At 42.3% G+C, this 22,066-nt stretch overlaps 1 protein-coding gene across 1 annotated transcript in view; it reads left to right on the top strand.

Moving 5' to 3' along the window:
* Window positions 1-21,540, top strand: part of STPG4 (sperm-tail PG-rich repeat containing 4) — a 73,292-nt gene extending 51,752 nt beyond the window's left edge. Inside the window, exon 7 of the mRNA XM_073554058.1 lies at window positions 21,360-21,540. Within this exon, the coding sequence (XP_073410159.1) occupies window positions 21,360-21,476 (117 nt within the window). The 3' untranslated portion in view covers window positions 21,477-21,540. The remainder of the gene's footprint in view (window positions 1-21,359) is intronic.
* The last annotated feature ends 526 nt before the right edge of the window (window positions 21,541-22,066 follow it).

Here is a 22,066-nt window from a genome sequence, read left to right as displayed (position 1 = left end):
GGAAACCTGCAAATACAAGACAGTCGTCTAACTATATTGCGCCATAGGTATACAATTTGTAATAATAACCTATCCGGTTTTCCTCCTGTGAAGCGCTTTGTGATTGCTCCAGAACTAAAGTCAGCGCATTGTTAGAACCAGGCTGTGTAACTTATACAGTGACATGACTGGAAGTCGCTTGGATCTGAGGAAGTGCACTTGGTGGGATGCCAACATTTCAGGACTAGTTTTCATGGAGTGGCCTTTATGCTGTGCACCGTTTAGTGGCACTGGAGGCTGACAGCTGTTTTATTATCAGGTGCTAAGCCATTGGAGCAGCTGCAAATTACTCATTTTCTCTGACTGCCGACAAGCAAACAAGTTGTATGGTCTCATAAAAGTGATATACTCGCACAGCGACTTCTGGCCTTCTCCTGCTGCACACAGCCTTAGGTTCTGTTGCTTGCCTCTTTCTATACCTGCATTCTTTTTTTTCCTTCCATTTTTCCTTAATTTTATTATTTCAGATCATCTTATTTGCTATTTCCCCTACATTATTTTGTAAAGAACAAGTTGGTTGTTTTCTAAAGGTTCCGTTACACTAAACGACGCACCAGTGATCCCAACAACGATACGACCTGGTCAGGATTGCTGGTGCGTCGCTACATGATCGCTGGTGAGGTCTCAAACAGGCAGCTTCACCAGCAATCAGCACCAGCGAGGATGCTGGTATCCAAGGTAAATAGCGGGTAACTAAGCATGCGCGTGGCTTAGTTACCCGCTGTGTACACTGGATACCAGCATGCTCGCGCTGGGAGCTGGTATCCATGGTACACAGCGAGTAACTGTGCCACGCGCGCGTTTAGTTACCCGCTATTTACCTTGGATACCAGCTCCCAGCGTCTGCTTACAGCGCTGGGAGCTCGCGGATCGTTAGTCTCCCGCTGCCACACGCAGCGATGCTTGCTGGCCAGCGGGAGACCAACGATCAAAAAATGGCCCAGGACATTCCTGCACGATCAGCGATACCCGGCGAGGGGGCCAGTCGCTGATGCGTGCCACACACAGCGAGAATGCTGATGTGTCACAAAATAGGTGATGCATCAGCGATCTCGCTTAGTATGAATTACCCTTAACATTCCTTGTTAGAGAGAGACGAAGATGACAGAGATAACCTTTGGGTCTGATTCATCAGTTTCATTTTCTTTGAAGTCACTTTTCTTTGTTTTTCCTTGTGTCATTCTTTGACATTTTTTTTGCATCAAATTCTTCAAATGCCGCACCTGATTCAAGAATTTTATGCAAAATCAAGAATGCTCTTATTTTTTTTTCCTTTAACTTTTTTTTCTGTAACTTTTTAGCACAAAAAGTGGAAGGTTCTGCTAAAAAGTTACAAAATTTGTGCAAATAAAATCACTCTAATTTGGGTGTCTATAGAACATTTGTGCAAGATCAATCGAAAATATCTGGAAACTACAAAATCCTACTTAAAACAGTGAACATAGCAAAAAATAAGTAAGAACATAAAAAAACCCATAAAATAAGGTATGTGTGGAGAAAAAATTGCACAGAATGCTTTGGGGTTGTATTGCAGCCAATGGCACAGGGAACATTTCACGGGTAGAGGAAAGAATGGATTCAACAAAATTTCAACAAATTCTTGATACAAACAGAACAACATCTGTAAAAAAAAAAGCTGAAGGTGAAAAGAGTATGGCTTCTACAAATGGATAATGATCCTAAACACATGTTAGAATCCACAATAGACAAGCTCAAAAGGCATGAAGGTTCTACAATGGCCCTCACAGTCCTCTGATCTGAACATCATTGAAAATCTGTGGCTAGATCTCAAGAGGACCCAGGAATCTCACGGAACTGGAAGAATTTTCAAAGAAAGAATGGATGGAAATCCCTCAAAAAAGTACTGAAAGACTCTTGTCTAGCTCCAAAAATTGTTTTCAAGCTGTGACACTTGCAAAATGGGGTTCTACTAGGTCCTAACCATGCAGGGTGTCCAATCTTTTGCATTTTTTTTTTTGTAATTCTTTAAATGTAAAAGTTGAAAATATGTATATATTTTGCCTAAAATACTAATGAAATGTGTCATCTTTTAACTTTAGGCCTTTTAGAAATCGTTTCATCTTCAACTTTCTTAACTGTTCAGAATAACAGTAATTTTGACCAGGGGCGCCCAAACTTTTTACATGGCACTGTAAATAGACTTGCAAATTCATTTCACATCCACAGTCCACATAGTATCTTCCTGCTTAATTGCTGGCAATGTTCCTAAACATTTCAGTTGTAGCTTCTGCAGTTAGTAAGGTTGGCTGTTATAAGGCTGTAAAGTTCGGGTAAGAAAACCCGCGGATAGTCAGTGCATCATGGTCAGGGCTCGGACTGTGACACGCTAATACTGTATATGAAAATAGCCTGAGGCTCATGAGGCACTGTTCCCTGATGGTCTAAGGCTGTGAGTCTTAAGATCACTGATTGAGGGCAGTGCATTGGTAAGGGTATGTGCACACAACATCTTTTAAACTCTGACAGACCCCACATACCCATCCCAAAGAGTTTTTCAAGCATAAGACAACTCGGGAAACTATGGCGTTTTTTGACATGTGCACAGATTGAGTCATCTCATGAGGCCTGTGGGATCATCCACTTGGACATCATTTGGTTTTGTAAGACCATATTCATGTTTTGGCTTTGTCCCTGTTTGCTTTGTTGTGAGCTTCAATCTGTATCCCCAAATACCAAAGTATAGATGTGCGCTCAATGGGTCCGTTGACTTCGTTTAAGCAAATGGAAGCCAAAATATGAAATTTTGGATCCCGTTCGACCTACTTATAGGCTATGTCCATCGTTCTAGCATAGATTTAGTTGGAAGTGCCCAACAGGGTAATTAACAGTGACAAAGAAGTGATGACAACCAGACTTGGCGCCTTGGTGAACTGGCTCTTATCGTACCTCTCTATGCCTCCATATTCAGACAGAGACATGCGAAGGTTTATCGTTGTGTTCTGTCATATGTCACATGTGTTAAATATCGCATACACGAGGAGTAGCGTTGTATGTGGCATGTCCCCTATGATCCAGCTTCTATGCCATGTGCCTGAGGCCAAATTGTCAGGTCCCTTTTGGGCGCTGCCGCTGTCATTTTATCCAGATAACATTTAAAATTGATTCTAATCTTAAAATCTTATTCAACCTGCAAACAGAAAACCTAAACCAACGCCCCATGAGTCATCTACGATTCAAAGACAGGTGCAGCAGCAATTTGGGCAAGAGGTGTGCACAAAGTCAAGTACAAATGGATTTATGTATCTGATATGACTAATGTAAACACAGCGCCGCCGCCGCGCACTACTACTCCTCTCGTCTCTCCGCAGTACTTGGCACAATAGTCAGCGGAGGCAAAACTAAGGTGCAGCATCAAATTATTACCCACAGCTATAAACATTACCTCTAGATGAAGGACTCAGAGGTAATTTGTGAGTTAATTATTGTTCAGTGCGCTAATTACTGGTTAATTAACCTGTCTCTAGTTGGCGCTTATTGTATCATATTTTTGTGTAGGATTGTTTGGTGTGTAGAATGAACAATATGACTCTTTAAATGGCTTTTTTTTACATTTTAATGGCTGCAAAAAAGTGAAAACATTAATTACGCGGCATGTAAAGTGTCGGTGAATGTGAGGGAATGGAAACATCTATTTCATTCAGCTTTAATCATAGGTTGTCTTTATTGGAAGGGAAGGTCTGGTAAGAGGAATTGTGGGAAGTTCGCCCTGGGCTCTTATTGTCCTAAGAGAAGGATCTTGGCAACACAAGACTGACGCTTCTATCCTCTGTAATGTGTACTGATGCAGCAGAGCTGAGTTTGTCATGTAGTCGTTGTATTACCTGCTGTTTTTAGGTTACCCTGGACATTTGGTTGTTCTCCAGGGGATTCTATTAGCATGATGTTATGCTTGCCCACCTTTGGGGGCCTTTTTTTTTTATATACATGTATATACTTAAATGCATGTATATGGAACTAAAAATAATTTTTTGCCAATGGGTTTCATCAAAATTTTTGCACTGATTTTCTTCTCCAGCTTCTATTGCAGGCTACAGAATGAGTTATCTGAGAATCCGTCAGTGAACCCATTCTGATAGAAGCGTTTGCAACTATTTAATCTGTCTATTTCTGAGTTCCTCTCAGCTGATTTATGGCCATAGACGAAATTGAATCTGCAGTGTAACAAAATGCCTGTAAAAGCCAAAAGATGCAAAGTTTTCAATAAATGTTAGCCCCAATTACATGTAATTAAAGGCAACCTGTTACCAGTTATTGACTCTCTCAACAAATGCCACCACCTTTATCTGTTACTGTACGGCTTTCTACCAACGTGTATAGCGTCTCCTGACTCCTCCTGTATACCCCAAAAATAACATGTGAAATACTCCTGAGCTGTATTTAAAGGGAATCTGTCACCCAATTTTTGGCCTATAAACTGCGGCCACCGCCACCAGGGGCTTATCTACTGCATTCTGTAATGCTGTAGATAAGCCCCCGATGTAACCTGAAAGATAAGAAAAACAAGTTAGATTATACTCACCTGGGGTTCCGGTCCAGTCCGGCGTCTCCCATCCTCTAGTGATGCCGTCCTTCTTACTTCTGCCACGGCTCCTGCGCAGGCGTACTTTATCTGCTCTGCCCAGTAAAGTACTGCAGTGCGCAGGCGCCGGACCTCTCTGACCTTTCCCGTCGCCTGCGCACTGCAGTACTTTACGATGCCCTCAACAGGGCAGATAAAGTACGCCTATGCAGGAGCCGCGGCAGAAGTAAGGAGGAGGACATCATCGCTAGAAGATGGGAGGCACCGGACCGCGACACCCCCTCCCCCCGGTGAATATAATCTAACGTGTTTCTCTTCTCTTTCAGGTTACATCGGGGGCTTATCTACAGCATTACAGAATAATGAAGATAAGCCCCTGATGGCGGTGGCCGCAGTTTATAGGCCAAAAATGGTGACAGATTCCCTTTAAATGAGGATGGTCTTGTCAGATGGGCGTCATTGCTGCGGTGTCACTTCTCTCTGCCCCCAATCGCCGTCCTCCAGCTCTAATTGATGTGGTTGACATATCCAGCATCATACCCATAGCCATTGCAGCCTGCGCAGTAGCATAGCAGGCCAGAGCAGGCGTATTTTCGCCGGAAACTAAATAACGTCATTTGGCGCATGCGCAGGATCATCTTTTGCAGAGCAAAGTGCACCTGTGCGGGCCGGCGATGCTACTGCGCAGGTGTGAGATTTTGTTGCGCTATTAGAGACAAGCCTGCCATTTGAAGTGATTGGTAATTTTTTCTTAACCAAGTATAAATACTGTTGTCCTCCTGGATCTGATGTTGTTTTTTTCTCCGCTCCTTCTTCCCTGTGTATAAATCTAGTCTATTTAGACCAGAGGGTGTGGTCCACAATTCTGCTATATGAGAAGAGGACCATACCCAGTTGGCTAAAAAAAAACTATATATTATAGATGAGCAAATCAATTACCAGGACCCAGGTGCCGTGTCCACGTCAGTAGTCCATGGCCGCCAGATTGGGGTCCTGTGAACTGCCTCCAACCTGCCAGACTCCCCAGCTCCTCTTCTGATTTGTAGGCCCGCAGCAACGTCATCATGCGGCATGACGCATGCACATGTGGCGTCACACCAGGCTAGCTAATAGAAAGACAAGCAGCAAATCCCAACAGGTAAGAGGTGGTTCTCAGGGCTCCAGTCTAGCGGCCACAGATTCCTAACACAGCTGACGGACTGGGTCCTGTGAATGAAATCACATCATCTCCATCTACTACCCTAACATATGGGGCAGATTTAGCGGGAAAAAAGCTAAACAAAAACTCTTTGTTGACAGTTGTAAGTAACCAATCAGAGCTCAGCTTTAATTTTGTAAACAGCTCAAGTAAAATGAAAACTCCACTGTGATTGGTTGCTATGGGCAACAAAGAAAGTTTACTTTTATACAGGTCGGATAAATTTGCACCTTTTATAACAAATGGCTGGTGGATTCCTGGGTTACCTGGGTTTTAAAACAATGGATTTTAATGGTCACCTGGGGCTGTGCACAGAATATACTAATGCGTCAGATAATTGTTAGTGGTTTTCAGAGTTGGCACAATTGGTATGAGATATACACTGGATGAATATGCATCATGTAATAAGAAAATAGGGAATTTTCCTGGCTATTAAATAGTTTTGAGCAGGTCACTAGGCTTAGCAAGCAGAGAATTTATCATTGTAATGATGATGGGTGATGCTCAGAGACATAAACCATATGGACATCACTGAACATCAGCCATAGAGTCTGAATGTTAGGAGCAGGCTCAGGAGCTAAGCCCTCACCATATGCGACGGATCCTGCAGTGAACTGATTTTTGCTTTCTAACCATTTTTATGCCGATGTCAATGAAACCTTATTCAGAGGTCCATCAAACGTGGTCCAAGTATGGACCACAAGGCATTGGCTGGCAGCTTGTGTCCCAAACTGAACTTGACAGCCCCATACACACATGGACAAAAGTGATAATTCCCTTCTGTTAAAGTAAGAAAAAAAAACACAGCGATCATTAAAATATCTTGAAACTGATAAAAGCACAACCCCCATCTGTGGACTTCGGGCACTCAGACCATCCTCATGGAGTCGGTTTCTAACTGTTTGTGCAGACACATGCACATTTGTGGCCTGCTGGAGGTCATTTTGCAGGGCTCTGGCAGTGCTCCTCCTGTTCCTCCCTGCACAAAGGCTGAGGTAGCGGTCCTGCTGCTGAGTTGTTGCCCACCTACGGCCCCCTCCACGTCTCCTGGTGTACTGGCCTGTCTCCTGGTAGCGCCTCCAGCCTCTGGACACTACGCTGACAGACACAGCAAACCTTCTTGCCACAGCTCGCATTGATGTGCCATCCTGGATGAGCTGCACTACCTGAGCCACTTGTGTGGGTTGTAGAGTCCGTCTCATGCTACCACGCGCGTGAAAGCACAACCAACATTCAAAAGTGACCAAAACATCAGCCATAAAGCATTGGTACTGAGATGTGGTCTGTGGTCCCCACCTGCAGAACCGCTCCTTTATTGAGTGTGTCTTGATAATTGCCAATAATTTCCATCTGTTGTCTATTCCATTTGCACAACAGCATGTGAAATTGATTATCAATCAGTGTTGCTTCCTAAAGGGCATGTCACACTAAGAGATATCGCTAGCAATATCGCTATAACTAGTGACGTTATAGCGATATTGCTAGCGATATCTCTGTGTCTGATACTTACCAGCGACCGGCTCCCCCGCTGGTTATCGCTGATCGCGCGAGAACGTTCAGGACTGTTTCTCGTCGTCAGCTTCCTGTGGCGCTTCCTGCTGTGAGGACGAGCGACGCGTGGAGCCGGGCGGGAGGACGCAGGATCGCCTGGTGTGACAGGCAAGTAACGATCCCCGTCCCCAGCGATGTCGCTAGTGAGATCTGCCTATGTGGCAGCTCACTAGCGACCACTTAGAGATGTACCAGCGATCCTGACCGCGTCATATCGCTGGTCGGGATCGCTGGTACATCGCTAAGTGTGACAGTACCTTTAGTGGACAGTTTGATTTCACAGAAGTTTGATTTACTTGGAGTTATATTCTGTTGTTTAAGTGTTCCCTTTATTTTTTTGAGCAGTGTATATATATAATATATATATGATATGTATATAGAGCGCATTTTTAGAATGCAATGAAAAAAACAATGTAAAAACACTCAAAAAACAATGGCTAAATTGTAGTCTTTTTCCACAATTTCACTATGGTTGGATTTTTTTTTCCTGATTTCCTGCACATTTTGTGGAAAATGAAAGGTGTCATTCAAAATAATGACTTGTCCCTAAAAAAAATAGCTAAAAATAGTTTTTTGGGATGCAAAAATAAAAAGTTACAGCTCTTTGGAAAAGTGGAGGAAAGTACAAAGGTAAAAAAAATCCCTAAAATTGGCTATGACAGGAAGGAGTTAATCAGTCTTAGGCCTTTAGTCATCAGATACGGATTCTACTTGCTGCGGATAACAGTGACTTAAATAACCAGAATACGCTTGACCCACAGATTGAACCTGCGAACGTAATGTCTCTTGAGCCACTAAACATAAACATAAAGCCTTTGGAGAAAATGTCCTAAGAGACAAAGATAACTGAAGGCCTGCTCTAAAGAGACATTGCCCAGGGCGGTCCAAATAGAGCTCTGAATGCAGGTTCTGTACCGATCATCTCCATTGAGCGAGGAGCCGGGCAGTGATTTTTCTGCTTACGAGCTGGCATGGAACCAGCCAGTGATTTCACTCTGGCGCAGCAATAATAAGTTCCTCCTCATTAGCAGATGGGTATTCAGGCAGCACAGAGGCCAACATGTTAATCCCTCAGCTGTCTAAAATCTTAGCAACAACCAGCAGCAATGTGTACGAGCAATCTGACAAGAGAACGACATCATTATTAAATGTTCTGGGAGAACAACATAAGAGAAAGGTTTATGCTAAAAAGTAAATGGAACCCAAATAAAAGGAGCATAAAAAAGCCTAAAGTAAAAAAGGAAAAATTAATAAAGCATCCTCCAAAAAAAATCACATTTCCAGAATATCTTAGCAATTGAAATGTATGCTTTTTTTTTTTTTATTCTCGAAAAGGACACAAAGTAGAAAATAGGGCGGCCATGAATTTGCATTAGAAAAAACAGAATGATGGCACATTGGTTGGATTGGAGCACTGAAGGGGTTGTCCGGTGAAAATAAGTTATCACTTCTACCACTGTTGGGTCCCGCATCAATCGGTAGAGCAGGGAACTTTTATCCCTGTTCGGCAGCAGTTTATGTGCTCTAACGTTGCTCTGTTCATTCTCTATGGGTCTGCGCTAGTGATGGGTGAACGTGCTCGAATAACGTCTTATCCGAGCATGCTCAGGTGTTATCTGGGTATCTCAGGCGTGCCGGTATATTATGTTCAAGTCCTCGCGGCTGCATGATTTGCAGTTGTTAAACAGCCTGAACACGTAGGGATTCCCTAACAAATAGTCAATTCCCACGTGTTCAGGCTGTCTACCAGCCGCAAATCATGCAGCCTCGTGGACTCAAACATAATATACCGGCACGCCCGAAATAGTCAGAAAACACAGGAGCATGCTCGGATAGGATGTTATCCAAGCACGTTCGCTCATCACTAGTCTGCACGCAACTTTTTTTGGCAACTCCATAGAGAGTGAATGGAGCGGCAGTTGGGCATCCGACCTGACACTTCATTTTACAATGAGGATAAAAATTGCCCATTGGGAATAAAAGTAACGTTTTACCCATCTGAGTCGCACAGGTGGAATTCCCTTTGATCAGCAAGCTATCACCAATACCATAGATAGGTGATAACTTGTTTTCAATGGACAACCCCTTTAAAACCCATTCCACTTCACGATGTCCATTTACTCCATGGTAAGTAGGATGTTTCCTTTAATTGATGTACATCACAGTGATGGCACTTACAATCTAGACATGCAGGCGTTGACTATATTACACACTGTCAGCTTGCTGAAAAAAAAAATTGCCAACACCACCATTACTGACCCACAAAATAAAATTGATATGTAAATTATAACGCACAGTAAATTTCATAAAAATTAAACTGACAAATTGGTGTTTATTTTTCAGCATTTTCAGCAAGTTTTCCAATATATAATAAGTACTCCATTATGCATACACTATGCAGCAACACTCTGCAATCAATGATTGCATGACTCCTAGAGATGAGTTGATTGTTTAAAATTCGAATTCACTGGCTTTACCAAATTTTCCCCCAAAATTTGAGTTGCAGCAATTAAATGCTGATGAATCACATAATTTAAAAAGCCTTAATTATCTGAAACATGTGTAGAACACAGTGAGTTTTGAGCTCTGTAATGCAAACACAGCCTTTTTAATGTCCAAATGACTATAACCTATCCAGCTAGAGGAAAACAGATGGTATCCAAAGGTAACCAGTAGCATATTGAACAAAACACTGCAATATCAGACTTTTTAGGCTACTTAAATTGTGAAAACAGTATAAAAATTATCACTTTTGGTGGGCATGGGACACATGCAATCATTTCTGATGTTTATAGACTGGTCATGTAAACAGAAGCCATGGCATTTGGGTGCAACAGTTATTCCTGTTTAGGGAGAATAAAGAGCTTTGCACTTTCCTAAATAAAGAAGCAATAGCGTTTTCATAATCTGTCCAAAAATTATCCCCTTAATTAGGGAGACAAAACAGGTGTAGTGTTTTGAGTGTGAAGAAGTGGAAAAAAATTACCGCTTTTTAGGTGTCTCCAACTGGTTTGCTAATTACTGTACAAAATTATTAGGCAATTACAAAGGATTTTTTTCTCAAGCCTTCCAAAAAATACTGCTTTAATTTCTGCAGTTAAACCAGGAGAATTGTTTTTAACATGAAGACGTTATGATTTGTTGTCACCAAGCTATTTCAAAAACTTGCCCTGTTTTGAGAGCTGTCTTTTTGAGGGTACAAAAATATGAGAGCTTGTTTCCCAACATCAGTAGTACTATACCATCTAACACTATAATACAAAGTGGGCAGTCAGGAGATGTGTGACTGAACAGTGGCTGCAGCAGGAGCAGCATGGTAGAAAATTGGGACAGGATAGGTAAGGTGAATTTTGGTAGTTTAAGACCAGCATCTATAGGCTCAGCAGAAGCAGTACAGTCTAGCACTGGAAAACATACTGGACAATCAGGAGGTGTGTGGTGGACCAGTGGCTACTGTAGAGAATTATGATGGGCATTCCGGGAGATGTCTGGAAGTGCAGGGCCAGCAACAGTAGCCCTGGCAGCAGAAGTACTGTATTGATGGACAAAGTGTAGATGGTTATCGGAGCATGGGCCACAGGCACTGGCGGAAACAGAATGGTGTAGAAGACAAATGGACAGTCAGGAACACAGATGGTATGGCTGATATAATTGGCATCAGCCATTGGTGAATGAAAGTCGACACATCCATACCTGATTCATTTCACTTCTTTTCACTGATCCAATCATTTGTGCCAGGCGTCCATTGGATCAGAGTTAAGGGTATCCACCTTCCAGTATGACTTAACCTAGCTGGTTGAACACTGCAACTCTGTTTGCTGTGATAAACCATTTCGCCCATCATGTCATATCTATTATATTTGGTACTGCTGCTGTGGTTAATTTTAATTTTTTTATTTTGTTAAAGAAAATTTCTCCTATGGAATTTTAAAGAATTTTGGTTGATAATTTTAAACAACTTTTCCCTTACTTACCTGCATAGGAGCCATAGAAGCGGGGAAGTGTTGACTCTGTAAGAACAGATAGTAGTTACATGATGATTCATGTGACTGGCAACTGCTTTTTTCCAAGCTTCACGGATTAGGGAACACAAATCTTCCTGGTAGTATGCCAGTTCTCCTACCCCAAACATGTATTAACAATTTTGAAAAAAAAATTAAAATTTTGATAAAGAAAATTGCATTTGTAGAAGACAAGTTAAGTTTGGTTTGATGATTTAAACAATTTAGTCCTTTCTGACCTGTTCTGCACAGGGGTTGCACACGCGGGATAGTGTTGACTCTGAAGGGAGTGAATACTGGTCCCTTGGTAAAATATGCGTTCAGCGACTGTCCATTTGGCAAAGGCTTGAACAATTAGGGAACACAAGTTCTCCTGGTAATACGTGAATTCATTCCCCACCCTCAAAATGTATTACCAATTTTGGTCATGGAAGTCAAAGAATTTTGGTTTGATAATTTCAACAAAAATTGTGTTGTCCATCTCCTCTGGCATGATGTTTTCTGAGATCAGAGGCTGACTGTTCATGTCTTGCAAAATATCAACTGGAAGAAAATTTTATGGTGTAGTATGTTCCTTGGCTCCTGTTGGGTGCTGTTGGTTAGGGGACTTCTGGGCATAATAGATTAGATTAGATTAGATTAGATTAGATAAACTTTATTGATCCCGGAGGAAATTACAGTATTACAGCAGCAGAACAAAGATCAAGAACATTACAAGAACAATACACACTTTACAAAATAAGTCTATATGGACAGCAGATGCGGATAGACTGGTACTTGTAACTCACCAATTCCCCCCCATACACTTTGAACTTCATTTAGTCTTGGGATGCTTTACACTTATACATTTGTTAAACATCCCCACAGCTGTCGGAACAAACGATTTTCTATATCTTTCCTTTTTACACATTAGTTGGAGTAGACGCTTGCTGAATGTGCTCTTTTGCTTCGCAAACAGTTCATAGAGCGGGTGTGTATTGTTGCTCATTATAGCCTTGCATTTCTTAGTAATTCTATCCTCTAATACCTCCTCGAAAGTCCTGAGTTGTAGACCCACCGCCGCACTAGCCTTCTTGATAAGTTTATTCAGCTTATTCGCGTCAGCTGTGCGCACACTACTACCCCAGCATATAATTGCATCAAAGATTGCACTCGCCACAATGGATTGGTAGAACATTTCAAGCATTTTGCTACACACATTAAACGACCTTAACTTCCTTAGGAAGTAAAGTCTACTCATCCCTTTCTTGCAAACCTTCTCCATATGGCACCTCCAATCAAGCTTGCTGTCCAGGTGAACCCCCAAATATTTGAAATTCTCCACCATCTCCACATCCTGACCATCAATAGTGATAGGTAAGCAATCCTTCATGCACCTTCCATAACTCAACACCAGCTCCCTGGTTTTCTTTACGTTGAGTTCTAAATGGTTAGCCTGGCACCAGTCAGGCTAATAGAAAGAGGTATCATTGATGGATTGGAAATTATGCTATATGCAGCATTAACCATTATGGCGGTGGAAAAGGTGGACCGAGCAGAACGCTAACTCCAACTCATGGTGTCGCTGTCAGAGGTGAACACCATCCTGATGTGATTGATTTGAGGGATGGTACATAAACCTCATTACACCTTCTTCCTTCTCGCTATTGTGCATGTCAGAGGCAATATAGACCAAATGTGACTTGCGTTTGATACATTTTTGCCAGCACGTTGCTGCAGCACATCAGCACCTGCCACTGGCTACTGTATTCAGGTAGTGTGTGTACTTGTCTATGTTAGACCATTGGAGCTATGAAGCGGTTCAAAAAATTGTTTAAACATTGAGCACACAGTAGTAGGTCAACAATTGTGTTTAAGTTTCAAGATTAGGGCGATTTCTGTTTTTAAAAAAAGTGAAGCATTTTAAAACAGGGATTACACTTTGATTTACAAACAGAAACAAGTCTTGAATTCAGAATTTTGATTTAGTTGCAAAATCTGCAATGAGTGGTTTAATACTAACTTTGCTCGCTTGCACTGTGTGAAAGCAAAAAAAAAACAACAATAGATATTAGGGTGCTGTTGTTGCTGTGTATCACAATCACATCCTGAGACTATCACTCTCAGGCCGGGATCACACATGCAATAAACTCGGACGAGTCTCGCACCTTAATACCCGGCACTGCCGCTTGCACTCGGGAGCGGAGCCTGCGGCTGCATGTATTGCTATGCGGCCGCATTCTCCGTTCCGAGTGCCAGCAGCAGTGCCGGGCATTAACATGCGAGACTCGTCCGAGTTTCTCACATGTGTGATCTCGGCCTCATTTTCAATCTGGTACATTAGCACTGAAGTAGGACACCACAATCACATTGTATCTTTTTCTATCTCTTTTCTGTGTGCTCTGAGCGCTCCTATCCCTACACTGTACAAACATAAAATGGCTTTCCTTGGTTGGCCCCTATTTTTTTTTACTGACTGTGAAAGCCCCTCCGATATTCTACTACCACGTGATCGGATTGCTGCGGGGAATTATGGGGAAACCCACACTGCTACGCCATATGCCACTAACCTGCTCACTGAGTGTGCAACATGAGGAAAATGGCTTTGGGTATTTTTCCTAATTTTTTATGCTGATCATTGATAATCGTATCGTAGATTATTTGAATTCGAGTGGAACTGGATTTCAGAAAATTCAACTCTATTTCAATCCTCTGCAGAGCGATCCACTCATTTCTAAGGAATTCCACTATTACTAGACACGTAGAAAGTGAGGTAAAAAAAAATTTATAAGCAGTACACCAGCGACAAGGTGACCTCAAAAGGACGGACCCTAAGCTCTAATGACTCACCTCTCTATGTGCTATTTTATTGCATTGTGCATTGGGGGTCTAGTCGGCTCCCTGGGCCCTACACCCTTATCCACCCATCTTTCCCGAACAGGTTTTAATTAGAACTAAGCTGGATCATATTGCTTTCCCAGTTTATTTTACACCTTGTTGGGCATATAGCGAGGTGAGTCATTAGAGTTTAGTTTCAGTCTACTAGAGGTCACCTTGTCGCTGTTCACTGATGTTTTTTTATACACAAAAAATAGACCGATTTTCATCAGTGCTTTGGATCCATTTTTCATCATTGTTCAGTTATGGACTAAATAACCTGCATTGGTGAGCATGATCCATGACTTTGATAAAAATTGGACTTGTCTTTGATTTTGTTTTGTGAACCACTCGTTCCGCAAAAGAACGCATGCATCTGAACAGCTACATAGACTGTAATGGATATGGATTTCTATCTATGAAAAATAAGGAGAGAACATATCCATAAAAACAGTCATCTGACTAACTCATTTATATTTTTTTGTAGCATTATTTGAATTCATGCATTCATTGACTGCAGTGCGCTGCGCATAGAGAATACATATATGTTTGTATATTGGCGACAGTGTATATGTACCCAAAATAGTGTCACTTATAGATGAGTGAATCTCCCGAAATTCAATTTGGGAAGATTTGTTTGATGCGGCTGACAGAATCCATTCAGTCTTAATGAAATCAGTTCAAATCATAGTGCCATGATTGACATGAAAAATCGTTTATTGTACTCTGGAGGTTTATTTTTCCAGCCTCCATAGCATGATAATCAGTAAGGAAAGAAAGGGTTGATAAAAGATAAAATACATTTTACTCAACTGTCTTCAGTCCTTACCTCTCTTAATGACATAGCTGCAGCTTCGAGGTCCTCCATGTCGGTCTTCCGTTCTTCGAGCACTTAAGCCAAAGATTGGCCTTACAAGGTCATATGGAGGGCAATACACGTCATGATTCTGAGTCCAGTGACTGTGTGAGGCTAATCACAGGTCTGTGCACTGGAAAAACAGAAGATCATTGCAAAGGATTGGGAATTGTGGTGTCTACATAAGGAGAGGTGAGAGCTTAGGACAGGTGAGTATTATATTATTTTAACCTCTTCCAGCTCTTAAAAACTGGCAGCCAGCTGACTGTCAATTTGCTAGATTTGTACAAATTGAATACCAAAAATGTCCATATTCATCAGAGTACGACATTTTTCAAAAAATTCTTAACAAATGAGATTCTTATGCATAATTTCATCATCTCTGGTGCTAGAATCTGTCCTTGTCTGGCTAGAAAACTCTTACTGTTGCTCTGATTCAATCTCATTTTGATTACTGCAACTCACTGCTAATTGGTCTTCCTCTCACTAAACTCTGCTATCTCCAGTTTATGCAGAATGCAGCAGCCAGGATCATATTTTTGTCCAGCTGTTACACTAGCGCTTCCATCCTGTGCCAGTCATTGCACTGGTTGCCCATCCGCTACACAGTACTACGTAAACACCACAGTCACCCATAAAACTCTCCACAGCTCTGAACTGTCCTTAATCTCTGTCTACCAACTTATCCCTCCTCTCCATTTTGCTAATTTTCTAAGACTAGTGTGGCGTCCCTGAGGCTCAGTCGCCACAGAGGTACTGCACCTTCTCTTATTGTGTAGTTCCCCACCACCTAGGTAAGTTTGGAGCTCCTTTCCACACTCCAGCACTCGCACCCCACACAACAGGGTAGTTCTGCACAACCACATTACGGCTCAGTGCTTAGAGAGTAGCAGAGCACCTCTGGTGGTTCCCTGCTTGGAACACTGGATGTGCTGGGAGGTAGGTGGAGTTGAGATCCATATAAAAGGTTGGGAAGGTTTAGAATTACAGGTCAGTCTAGAGATGAGTCTGAGGTCAGTCTGATGGGAGGTCAGGCGGGAGAAGGACAGTCAGTCAGGAGAGTCTGAGGACGGGTCCGAGAGAAGAAGGAGTGCTGCAGCTGCCTCAGTGATCTGAGCCAGCTGGCACGGGAAAGGAATAGAAGGAGAAAGATGTAGAACTGCAACCTAAGCTTCCATAAGAGAGAGAAAGAATAGTGCGGAACGAAGGAGTAGGAGAACAGAGAGGAGACGTGGGTTGGAAGAGGAACCCTGCCTATAGGTTCTCAGCGCAAGGCCGGGGCCTGGTCCCCGAGGTTGTATGGACACTTATGGTTCTGCAGCAGACACCGGTGGAGTAGTTGGCTGTAAATGCACTACTCCCATCTAAGACTTGGGGCACAACAGCAGCTGAATAGAGAGCCAGGACTCGGGAGAAGGGAGTCCCCGAGAGAGGCTACAGCTGTCTGCCATACGAGTAGAGTTGTTAGGAACATCTGACAGGAGGAACTCCAGAGTACCACGGTACTGGAGCTCTTCACACCTTAAGGCGCAATAGAGGAGTCGTTCAGGAAAGGTACATGTTGGCGGAGTGTTGGAGAGGAGAATCCTGACTTGCCCGGGAGGTTGATTGAGTCTCTGCCCCGGAGGACACGGCACAGAGGCAGGCACCAGTGTGTACCACGGACTGTGAGTAAAGCTTTGGAACTGCAAGCCCTGGTGTCTTCCATTCATTTGTGCGCTAACACCGTCAGCACCGCTACATTTGGGTACCAGCATTCCTCATCTATTGCAATTACACTGCCCTTGGGTTACAGCTTCACCTGTGGGGAGCTACACCATCTATGCTGCAACACACCACCAGCCCCAGAGGATCTGCACGCAGTGTTGGCTTAACATCTCACTTGCCAAACACCACAGGTGGCGTCACAAACTATCACATAAACTATATCACAAACCACAATTGATTTGGGCGCCCAGGGCCACGAACTGGGTCACCGCTGCTGTGACACCTTCCCCTGACACCAGCCCGGTCCCGAGTACCCCACAGCCCTGGGAGGGCGACCCACTAGCACCTTCCCTAATCCGATCCTCCCACTCCTGTTTGCCAAGACTTTTGTCATACTGTACCTGTTCTCTTGAATGCACCACCTAAGACGATCAAGTTAATTCCCAGATTGGTTTAATCACCTTACTAATCTAACTACTCTGTTTCCCCAGAATCTGTTCCCTTCCTTCATCTGTTCCCAAACGTTCCCAAACGTTCCTTAGACACATATCATGCACTTTGTATCTGAACATATACAGATACCGGTTCATGCAGCTTATATACTGTATAACCTTATTCATTATACTAATGATTGAACCATACAATACAGGCACTTATTACCATTAGTGTCATCCCAATTTAGTCATAGATTGAGAGCTCTATTGAGCAGGACCCTCACTCCTCTTGGTTGATACACTGAATTATGAGTTGCTTTGTCATGTCTGATATTGTTTGTACTTGTTACCTCTGTATTATAAAGTGATATGGAATATCCATAGTTGTAGTCACTAGGGATGTTGTATTTTTGTTGTAATGGGTTAATGGAATTAGAAAATCCATGATCAAATACCTTTTAAAGTGATAATAGAGCAGTGTGCACCATTATAATCAGCTTATCGTGTAGGACCTTTGGAAGAAGAAACGAGTTGAACTTGGACAACCACTTTTAAGGCTAATAAAAAAAATATTGGAATAAAATCCACAACATAAATATTTATACAAAAAAATATCAGTTATAAATAAATATGAAAAATAATTTTTGGACCTAAAGTCCAAAAACAACAATTTTACCAATGCTTTTATTATCATTTCCATAGATATAGAGAGAAAATGTAGCAAACTGCAACTCGTATAACCCAGTGACAACATTCTCTTTATCACATTATGAAGACAAAGGGGAAAAGTTGCTATTTTTATTTTACCTCTGATCATCTCCGCCGGTGTCAGCAAAGGAGCTGGATTTCTCAAAGGGAATTTATTTCCAGCGTGCGGCTTCATTGCCCTTAGTATTAGTTGTTATTACATAGTAGTACAAGAGACAGAGCCAAATATAGACTTCTTTCTTTGGTGACTCATTCTCCTGTGTATCATTAGTTACTTATAGGAAAGCTGAAGTTCCACTTTTCATGTGTCACATTAAACATGTGGAGAGAGCCAGGAAAATGTTAACAGTAATGGTGAATAACATGTAAACTTCAGTGCAAGGGTGTGTACAGATATATTAGTGAAAGTCATGTTAGTAATAGGCATTCTTAGACAGACTATCAACTAAACACCACAATATAAGGCAGTAAATACTTTATCTTCTGTAGATCAATAAAATTGAATGCAATATTTTATTATGTTACCAGCTATTTCAGTTTGGGCAATTAACTTAGACTAGGGTTTCTTTGCTTCACCAGTCAAAATAATTCTGAAGACCCACCGGACATGATATTTATTTTCTGTGCTTGTTGCTTTCTATCTCACTTCTATTAGCCTGTGACTACAGTTTAGCTCCAGTGCCTACAGGAAGCCTGAGGTAGTCTGAGACATGCCCCCTGCCTAATCATTGGTTCAAGCTCCTGCTATCTTCCTCTTCCCTGCTGCTCTGCCTCTTTACATTGTCTCCGGTGTATAAGCGCAAGCCCCTCAAAGGCTCACCATGAGGTCTGATGCATGCACAGCTGATTTCGCTGCAAGGGCGGAAGAATTATTATAAAGTACAGATTACTAAAAAATAAGTGAGAAAACGAAAAATATCAGTTAATGGTCTCACATATATTGATGAAAATGAACCTTTTGACCCACAAACACATTAGATAGCTGTTGACCAACATTTACCTCTCCTGATGTCCCTATGTACAGGAATGCATGGCTCGGCAAAATGCTCCTGTGTTCTCTGTGAGAGTGCCACTGCCAGATATCTTTAGTAGAGACTTAGCCATCCGTCAAACAAAGGAATTATTCCATTGGTTGGATCCTTCTCTCTGCTGTTGGAAGACAGCCATATGGTCTCCATGCACGTCAGACTGTTTGCTTATCCTTCCAATATCATAGGATGCATAGTACTTGGCCGCACCCAATGCTGTGCAGTTCTGCAACTGATCATGTTTAGCTGCCGGTGGCACCGAAAAACAGCTGATAGGCGGGGGTGCCAGGTGTTGCACCTCCGCCCATCTGATATTGATGACCTAAGTACACGATCGATATAAAAGTACTAGAAAACCCCTTTAATTTGTACCAGAGGCCTGTAGTAAGGGGAAGCTACAATAAAAAGGGCTAGTAAGTTGTAGCCTTTAGTAAGGAGAAGCAACTAAAAGAGGGCCAGTAGGCGCTCCTGACATGTCTAATAAACTCTGCGTGAAGCCATGCCTCTTTGAAATCTATAAATAAAAAAATGGCAACTGGGTGTGTAACTAGGGCACACCCTATTTATTTGTGTCCCTACAAATAAAAGAAGGGTCCATGAGGAATGAGCTCCAGCACCAATGAGAAAATGTTAAAGCATAACTTTTACCATACAATTTAAAAATGTGACAGAAAAGATAAAAAAGATTAAGGCTATGTGCACACGGTGCGGATTCTGCTGCGGATCTGCTGTGTTTCAGGCTCTGCGGGTCTGCAGCAGATTTAGGTGTGTTGTACAGTACCATTGTTTTCAATGGTAAACTGAAAAACGCAGTGCACATGCTGCGGATTTTTCCGTGCGGATTTGCTGCGGGTTCAGATCCGCAGCATGTCAATTCTTTGTGCGGATTCCGCTGCAGTTTCACACCTTCTCCATTGTAGAGGTGTGAAACCGCAGGGCTAAACCACAGGCTAATCCGCAGATAAACCGCAGGTCTTTTGACCTGAGATTTTACCTGTGGATTTTTCCAAATCCGCAGGACCGAAATCTACGTGTGCACACAGCCTAAGGATCCTTAAACTGACACGTTTCAGGTTGGCAACCCTTAGGCTATGCGCACACGTAGGCAGAAAATTTCTGCATAAAATCAGGACTCCTTCGCAGAAAACGCGCGTTTTTTTCCTGCACGTTTTTGCCGCGATTTTTTCCGCGTGTCCCCAGACACATAGAAAATAGCCAGAAATGCGGAATTTTCCCTGAAATTAATGAGCATGCTGCGTTTTTTACCGCAAAGCATTTTTTTTCGCGGAAAAAAACGCATCAATATGCACAAAAAGTGCAAAATGCATTAAAATGAATGGGAAGCTTATTTTAAGCAGATTTTTTGGTAAATCCACAAAAAAACGCGAAAAAAAACGCTGTCAATACTGATTCCTAGACTTCCTTGGGGTATGGTAATGCCCAGTTGTCAACTAATTCAACTGATTTATACATTTCCAAGAGGAAGAGCAGAGAAAAGGCCACCATAGTTGAGTCATCTGGAATTCTTAAGACGGGCATGTGAGGAGAGCTGCCTGGTTCACTTTCCATCTGTGTAAGGCGACTTTCACACTAGCGTTTTTTTGCGTAGCGCCTCGTGCGCATTCCAAACGCATGCAAAAAACGCATTTAGCGTTCTGCATGCGTTTGCTGTTTTTTTTTGCACATGCGATTTTAACCAGTTTGTCGCCATGTTAACTCTAAAAACGCATGCGATTTTAAACGCATGCGTGCGATCCCATAGACTGTAATGTTTTTTTGCACATTCCGTGCGCTAACGTGCGCATGCGATTTTGGCAGCAGTTGTGCGCACAGAAAAATGCAACATGTTGCATCTGGCGCGCCTGGGCGCACACCTGGAAAAAGCGCAACGCACGAAAGCGCACATGAACGTGTACAAGCGCTATACCATGGGCCCGCCATGTTAAAGATAGGGGAGCAATGCGCATGCGCACGATAGCGCACCAGGCGCAGCGCTAAAAAACACAAGTGTGAAACCAGCCTGAGTGTGTAATATATAAGCAAATATTAAATATGCTTACTATTTACTATGGAATATATCGTACTATTGGAAAAATACAAAATGGAAATAACTGAAAAATATTGATATATAATCTATTCTTTCTCCACAAACCCTGACACACAGCAAAAATCTGGATTATATAACATGATGGAAAAGCTTCTGTCTAGGTGTTCCTGCCTAAGAGTACATAAGGCGAGGACCACTGCTGCCAAGCCTGCAGCAAAACGTTAAAAGCCAGAGAGGAAACAATGTATTCTATCATGGAAACTAATGAAACTCATCTCCAGTCACTTAATTTAGCCTGGATAGAGCCACATGTTCTTCAGATCCCTGTGCTTTCTCAAGCGTTTGTGCTTCGGTTCGGATCACTTAACTCCAATTTTCTTTCTTCTTATTTTAGAAAACTCCCGGCCCAGGAACATATGATCCGACGAGACAGTTACCAAAACAGCCACCCACCGTTGCCAAAATGGGTCGTATGCACGGCATCTTCTTCCGTAATTCATTTGACTTTTAAACTGTGAATCATGGAACATAATTAGAGATCTGCTTCTTTCTATTAAACGGATTTTGCTTCTAAAATGCTAAGATGCTTTGTATATACCAGCCTATAGCTGGCAGCAGCACACAAGTCATTTCTAATGTATTTGGTCACATAAATGTATTGTGGGTGCATTTGTGTACCTGTATTATGGATGCAACTCATGGCCTTCAGCAACGCTCACTTGTTCAGTATTTGGTCAGTATGTTACATCGGTATTTGTAAGATAAAACCAGGAGAGGAACAATCAGAGGAAAAGTATAATAGAAACACGTCACCACTTCTGTATTTATCACCCACTCCTGGTTTTGGCTACAAATACTGATGTGAAATACTGACCAAATACAGAATGTGCGAACATGGCCATACACCAGGGGTGGACACTAACAGCTTGGGGCCCCTGTGCAAGAAATGTGTCCGCCCCCCCTTTATCCTTTTATGGCGACAAAGCTATATATATATATATATATATATATATATATATATATATTACATGGTCTGCTTTGTTATGTATATTGTCGTCCCTTATTACACAGTGCCCCTCTTGTTATGTACAGCACTGTCCT

Source organism: Dendrobates tinctorius, unplaced genomic scaffold (assembly GCF_039654945.1).
Source record: "Dendrobates tinctorius isolate UK_male_01 unplaced genomic scaffold, ASM3965494v1 ptg000205l, whole genome shotgun sequence".
Taxonomy (NCBI): Eukaryota; Metazoa; Chordata; class Amphibia; order Anura; family Dendrobatidae; genus Dendrobates; species Dendrobates tinctorius.
This window is presented reverse-complemented; position numbering and strand designations above follow the sequence as displayed.